The 7,404-nt window shown below is 47.1% G+C and overlaps 1 protein-coding gene across 1 annotated transcript in view; it reads left to right on the forward strand.

Annotated features, from left to right (window-relative positions):
* Positions 1 to 3,496, forward strand: part of pik3cb (phosphatidylinositol-4,5-bisphosphate 3-kinase, catalytic subunit beta) — a 36,859-nt gene extending 33,363 nt beyond the window's left edge. Inside the window, 5 exon segments of the mRNA XM_048980651.1 lie at positions 532 to 699; positions 929 to 1,052; positions 1,168 to 1,313; positions 1,468 to 1,600; positions 1,756 to 3,496. Of these exon segments, the coding sequence (XP_048836608.1) occupies positions 532 to 699; positions 929 to 1,052; positions 1,168 to 1,313; positions 1,468 to 1,600; positions 1,756 to 1,890 (706 nt within the window). The 3' untranslated portion in view covers positions 1,891 to 3,496.
* Positions 3,497 to 7,404: the final 3,908 nt, after the last annotated feature.

Raw genomic sequence — 7,404 nt, forward strand, 5'->3', positions numbered from 1 at the left:
CTACAGGAGATGGGCTTGTTTTGACAACAGAAATCCCAGCAGCTTTGAGGAACAGAGCTCTGGCCTCAGCCCGCTGGACCTCAGTCTTGAGGAAGTCGGGGGAGCGGAAGTTTTTGATAGCATGCTAATGGTGTCTGTTGGTTATCTGCTGTGCTGTTATATATTATGTGGTGGGCTGCTTTCCAGCGTGAACCCAGAGCACACGCCGCCCCCACATGTCCAGCACATGTGCACGTGTCTTGCACATTTTCAGTCTGATGTCCACCCTGCTTGTTTTTGCAATTAAATGATGTGGAATTCATTACCAGAGCACAGAAAAACAGCATGTGAAATGGAGATGGAAAAATATGCACTCCCACCTAGTGGTGAAGGAAGGGCATTACTGCTCAGAGAATCTGGCTCTCCTGTACGTTGTTGCACGCGTTCATAAATGTACAGTTTTCCTTGATGTACTGGGTGAGGATTATGAGAAATCCCTTGTTTTTTTGCTCTCTATGACCATTCTTTGTGGATCTCTTTGTCTCTCTGCAGAATCGTGCCTTACGGTTGCCTAGCGACAGGCGACCGCTCCGGGCTGATCGAGGTAGTGTCGGCCGCAGAGACGATCGCGAACATCCAGCTGACCAACAGCAACGTGGCGGCAGCAGCGGCCTTCAACAAGGACGCGCTGCTCAACTGGCTTAAGGAGAAGAATTCCGGGTAAATCCGTGGGCAGCCGAAATTGAGCCACCCTTGAATTCTGAGGTTGGGGTGCAGAGATTCCTTTGACTTTCTGAGTCGGAATTCTGACTTCAGGAGGCGATCCAGTTGAAATTTCTGATTGGAAACTTGGAACGCAGCATAAGATCTTTGGCTCAGCCAGCCATCCTGTTGCATTATGGGGGCTGTAGTCTTACTGCGGTTTCTCTGCTCTCCTCCCCTGGACTAGGGATGCCCTCGATCGTGCCATAGAGGAGTTCACCTTGTCCTGTGCTGGTTACTGCGTGGCCACATACGTGCTGGGCATCGGTGACCGGCATAGCGACAACATCATGGTACGCAGCACAGGCCAGGTACGTCCCGCCCATCACAGGCAGTATCAGCTGGAGGGGGGTTTGGGTGGGTCCCGAGGGGGGGGGGGCGTTCAGCGCTCCTTCCGATTTCAGCCTCTGTTCCGTGTCCTTCCAGCTCTTTCACATCGATTTTGGACACATCCTTGGGAACTTTAAGTCAAAGTTCGGGATCAAGAGGGAGCGCGTTCCATTCATCCTCACTCACGACTTCATCCATGTCATCCAGCAGGGCAAGACGGGCAACACAGAGAAGTTTGGCAGGTGGGTGGCGATCACTGTGTGTGTCGTCTGTGTGACTGTCCAGGACCCTGTCCTGTTGGTGACCCGGCTGGAGTTTGAGGCTCTCACGGCACCCCCTAATGGTGACGTGTTGACATTACGCTGTCCACTGACATGCTAACCTCACGTTTTCCAGTTTCCGTCAGTATTGTGAGGAAGCCTACCTGATCTTGCGCAAGAATGGGAACCTCTTCATCACCCTGTTTGCGCTGATGCTGACGGCCGGCTTACCTGAGCTGACCTCGGTGAAAGACATCCAGTACTTGAAGGTAAGGGGCACCTTGGCTGAAGGCGAGCCGTATGAGATGCCAAAGGGCAGGAGGGCTACTGCCATGGAGATACAGAAGGGAAGGCTTGGTCTAAGCTGGGTGATAATTAGTCCTTGAGTTGTGGGCCCTGGCATAAGCAGCCCCTCCACCCACAGGACTCGCTGGCGTTGGGGAAGACTGACGAGGAGGCCCTCAAACAGTTCCGACAGAAGTTCGACGAGGCTCTGAGGGAGAGCTGGACGACCAAGGTCAACTGGATGGCCCACAACGTGGCACATACGTGGTCCTAGTGAGTGTGGATGAAGGGACCTGGAGAGTGGGGGCCCACACACCGGCAGGGGGGTGCCCCTGTTTTGTTGTCCTAAGATACTCTGCTTCCTGACGAAACAACATGACCAATATATTTTTTTCTTTTGCTGTGACATATCTGTATATAGTGAGTAATCAATATTGAACAAGTTGCTGATTTTGCACGGTGGGGGGGGGGGCTGCTAGTACTCATGGTCATGTTTGAGAGGCATGCCTGTAGTGGGTGGGGCTGAGTGAAAGCCCCCCACCTGCACCAGGAGGTGAGCTACACTGTATCCATACGCCTCTTTGGATGTCAGGCTTTGTTTGATCTTGAGCTGGAGTGAGGAACTGGAGGGGTAGTTTGTACACTGGAGGGCGCTGTGATCGCCCCGAAGAGTTGCAACTGCACGGACTCATTCACACCCTGAACTGGGATGGGGGGGGGAGTGGGATAGTCCCTCCTTCAACCAGCCACCCTCCCTCCATCCACCACAGCACTGATGGATGTCACGCAGATTGAGAGGAGAAAGCTACCATTTCCTGCATAAAACGACGCCAAAATATACATGTGTGTGTTCTCACTGTTTCTAATGGCGCCTCCTACTGGATGACTAGGAAAAGGGGGGCTTTGGGTTATGCTGAAGTTACGCGTGTGTGTGAGTATTAATGCTGCATGTGCCTCAGTGATGGGACAGTCCAGAGCTGAGGTCCGGGCTCAGATTGACAGCACCAATCGAACCACTAAACACTGGAAAATTAAACCACGGAGACACTGGGATTCTGACTCTAAGAATAAGCCAGAGGAGTCTGATTTTGAATGGTTTTATTTAACTTGTTTGTGTTACAAATGAAGGCTTTGAACGAAAGCATTTCCCTCTTTTGAAGACTGACGAGAAATGTTGAAAATTTGAGCTACAGGGCAGATCTGCCGCTGTGAAGCCACTCGTCCCCCCTCGTCCCCCCCACCGCCCCAGTGCCTGAGGACCATGGGGAGCAGACGACTAATGGGTGTGGGGGGTGCGGGCTGGGGGGCGTGGCCTGAGGCTGTCGCGTGGGGCCTCCTCCATCACCGTGAGCCTGTCGTCACCATCAGGAAACACTCAACACCCAGAGCTATGCTTGGGCATGTGATGTAACTGAAAATGGCACAAGAACTCTGACCTGGGACCAGGGACCAACGTTCACACTTTGTCATTCTCTTGTTTTTTTTCTCTCAAAGGGGAATGTGTGTCTTAATATGTGGAAAAATGAGTTTTGTTTTTTAAAATCCGCAGATGTGGGCAGAGTTTGTTCTTTTTAACTGCCTGACAGAGCATTAAGTCTTTTTACTTTGAATGTTTTTTTGTTTCAAAGCTACGTTTTTAAGGTGCTCTCCCAACATCTGCGTCTGACTTTGTGCAATATCCTTAAACACGTATGAACCTGCAGATTGCGAGTCTCCCTGTATTGTGTTTTTAATGCCTTTTTATTTGCCGTTGCTGCACCTGTAGCCTTGGATTCTTTTAGACACTGAATATTTCTGAATGTACAGGTTTTGTTCTGTAGATGTTTCCTCCCCTCCCAATGGACTTAAAATTATAGGAATTAAAGTTATTTTACGTCTAATACGGATTTTTCGTTTTCCATTTATGGGCTTGTTTTGTGTTTTGTTTTTTTGGGGGGAGGGGGGTCATTGGTGCAGTGCGTAGCGCCTTGCAGTGCGTAGCGCCTTGCAGTGCGTAGCGCCTTGCAGTCGTAGCTTCTAGGGCCCTGGACCCCTGCCGCCCGGTCTTGCACGAAGTGGGTAGTGAGGATGGATGGATGGATGGATGGATGAGTTGGGGTTGGTAGCCATTTTCCATGTGTAACATCGGTATAATCTACACAGCAGATTATTCAATGCAATTTAATTGATGGGTCATCTCTGCTAACTGAATTGCACACAGATTTGGGACTATTGCTTATTTAAAATGGTTTTTAAAAACTGTGATTGTAACTGGTAGGTGGATCAGTTTTCTTAATCGGGACAGGACAGCATAACAACCGCCTACATGTTTCCTGCCGCACGCCTGGGAATTCCCGCTTGCTGTTCTGGACTGCGGGGGAGGGGGAGGGGGGGGGGTTGGTAAACTGTTACCGAAACGCATTTAGCCTCCAACACACTTGACCAGGGCAGGGAATAGCTCTCACTCAAGGCACTTCGACACACAGCAGTGGAATCTGACACGAAGCTTGTAAACATCTTTAAATTAGTTTTATTTATATATATATATATATATATATATATATATATATATATAAAGAGTTTAATAAGTGTAGGAGCAATGTGTTTAAGAATGAAACTGTCACGTAGCTAATAATTACGATCTGTATGATTATTCGCTCTGTGGCCGAAACGCACTTTCACTGTGCTGTTACACAGGGGTTGTTTTGAGTGACATTTTTTTAATCGTTGATTCAGACATGTTTGACGTCATCGCGTATTGAAGTATATTTTATTATGGCGTAAAGTGGTCATTTAAATTAGAAATGGAGTGTTGGTATATTTGCACCAAATGTCAGGTGGGTATTTAAGGATAAGTGACGCCTTTTCGTGCGGTTCAACCATTGATGAATCACGACGCCGTTTGCCGTTTAATTTCCTCACAAAACGGTAATGAGAATGCCGCTTTGCCGCTTGTGGGTAGGGATCACCGCTATTGTTTACTTGTTTTGAACACAGAGCAGTAGATTTCGGAAAGTGTTGGCACCTAGCATTCCTCTGCACTATACTGACTTAATAGTTTTGCTTTTATGTTATTCTACCTTAATTAGCTAATTTTATCATCTAAATTTGTTTGCGTCTGCCTTTACCGCTTGATTTCTGTTTGTAGTGTCGCACAAAACCAGCAGAGGGAGACAAAGCGCCAGTTGTTGAACCTGGTGAAAAATGGTATTTGCTCTCCGACGGGGTCACGTCTGGCACAGTCAGTTTTAAACTGCACGCCCATTGATTGATTTATTTGGTTTCTTGGAAATCATCGTTATTAGGTTGTTTTTTCGATTGCATAACATGTGTTTCCACGTTCCTGGATTTCGCTAATGATCATGTTTTGTAGTACGTAGTATTTGTAGTACGTAATGCACAGTTACGAAGGCCACCTTCAGAGAGGTAATGCATGGTTTTCCTTAATCTGCACTGCAGAATTTGCTAAGGCCTTTGAGTGACGAACTCAATTTATAAAAAACTCTTTATATCATTGTTTACAACCGAGGAAAATGTTTTCACTGTGTTCATAATTGTTGAATATGTGATGGAAACAGTCACCTTACCCCCCCCCCCCCATACTGTTTACAAACGTGACAGATTTACTCAATCTGTTATGGTGCCCTACTGTTCGGAAGACGCTTACCTTAAACAAGTCTCAAGCACCACCTTTCAGTCATGACTCGGTGTGGGTGGTGTTTTAAATTGCTCTGTGGTGCTACTGCACTCCTGCTCCTGAGTGGAATTGGATAGAAAAACACAATTCTCCCCACAGGGTGGATGCTCTCGAAATCGTCCACTTTGCTTCTGATTCATTCCAAATAAAGGTCACGCATTACGTCATCGTTTCATCAGCCGGGGTTTAGCCAACCGTGAAGCTGGGGCCCCGGAGCAGGGTAAGGGGGTGGGTGGGCACAAGAACCAAGGCTACAGTGTCGCACACGTTTTAGTTTAACGCAGGCTGTGTGGTTTCTCAGCAGTAGGACCCCGATTCATGCATTTTGAAGCAATTTACTCCATTAACTCGTATTTCAAGTTCAGGTCATTGCTTACAGAAATCCAGCAATAAAGCTGAATCAATTTCCACTTAAAGTTCACTATGTGCCTGATTTTCCAATTTTATTCTACAAAATTCTCTGACTGATCTGCACTGATTCGCATCCACTAATGTGTGATGGGAACAGCACGGCCTTGAGCTCAACACCGTCTTAGATGGTCCAAGTGCCAAGAGGAGTCGCTCTGCCGTACCCTGGGGTGAAAAATGTCTCCAGCTGCATAAACAGGTGAAAAACAAATGGGATGAAAGAATCGGCAGCTAACTGCAACAGGATTGGTGCTTTATCAAGATAAATCAAGATACTTCTACTGTCACATCACTGGAACAAGTGAACTAGTGAGTTAGTCTTGGGCTCCTCATTTGCAGTGGAATACACCAAATATAAACTGTACATAGAACGACTGCACAACAGCATGTGTTACACATACACACAGTACAAAATACAACACAACATGGAACAAGCACAGAGTAACTGCAATAATCACACAGTTCAGAGCATGAAAAGGCATCCTACCAGAGCAATGGGGAGTGGAGGTACCTTCCTAACTTAAGGACACCACGCATCCATACTGGGAGCTGAACCAGTAATGCTGGAGTCTGTTTTGCTTCTTACTGTAAGTCCTTGTTCTGATCTTCTTCGATTTGTTCCTTATTAGTATGTTCCTCCTTCCAGCATGTAGGTGTCTCCCTGTATCTTCTAATCGCTTGTGTTCGTCAAGGTTACCGGAGGGCTGGAGCCTAACCCAGGCCGGTCCAGGACACAAGACCGGGGTCCCGCCCTGGATGGGATGCCGCTGTAGTTTATCTCGTAAAATTAATGTTCTTTTGAGGCAGCGGGTTGTTCCAGCTTCTCCATTTCATGTGCTGTAGCTGCACACAAAACCCGGGAAAATTTGGACAACGTTGTTAGTTTCTCTCGTGATCCGGCGCTGTGGTCTTCAGGTCTCTGAGTTGGCACAGAAGCTTTGAAATCCTCTTCCTTCTTTTCCACCATGCTACCGCACTGTAGCACTGCACTTTCTAGCATTTTGGCCACAGCTGGGGCCTGAATGATGAAGTGAGATTTGTTGTTTGGTTAGCTAGATAACTTGTTGGATTTAAGATACTCCAGCTGTAATGGAGTTTCTCTTCAATCGCTTACATTTAGCCTAGACTACCTTAAATCTGACAAGTTATCTTGCTAACCCCAAAACATAGCTTGGTGATACAAGTCCCTAACTTTCCACAATTCAACCAGGCTGCTTGATCATTTCCCTGTTCGGAAAGCACTAACAAGCCTTCACATCACCCATTCATCCTTATCTGGGGCATCGCTATAGATTTTGGGCCCCCCCAGTCCAGACCAATCCAGTTATTTTCCAAATTATTTAAGGCCCCTATCACTCCGGGGTCCTTGAAATCATCTTAACTCCCCTCCCACCTTACCGCGCCCCTGATCCTTATTAGACTGTCCCCAGAGATAGTCCGATGGAGCAAAAGTTTGCAGACGCAGTGAGAAGTGTGTATTTATGAAAGAAATTAGAGGATTCCCGTGATTAGAGAATATCGAGTGTAGTCGATCACTGACATATTTAAATCCTTCCTACTTGGCCATTTTATTAACAACAGCTTAGGGTAGTCACGCTTATGAAGCGTCATGTCTTTCACGAACGGCCACCGCTGTAGGATCATAGCTGCGTATTAGTCCCTTCCAGCTGTTTTTGTCTGTATGTCAAACAGCGTTTAGTTTTC

This window comes from Brienomyrus brachyistius, chromosome 17, assembly GCF_023856365.1.
Source record: "Brienomyrus brachyistius isolate T26 chromosome 17, BBRACH_0.4, whole genome shotgun sequence".
Taxonomy (NCBI): domain Eukaryota; kingdom Metazoa; phylum Chordata; class Actinopteri; order Osteoglossiformes; family Mormyridae; genus Brienomyrus; species Brienomyrus brachyistius.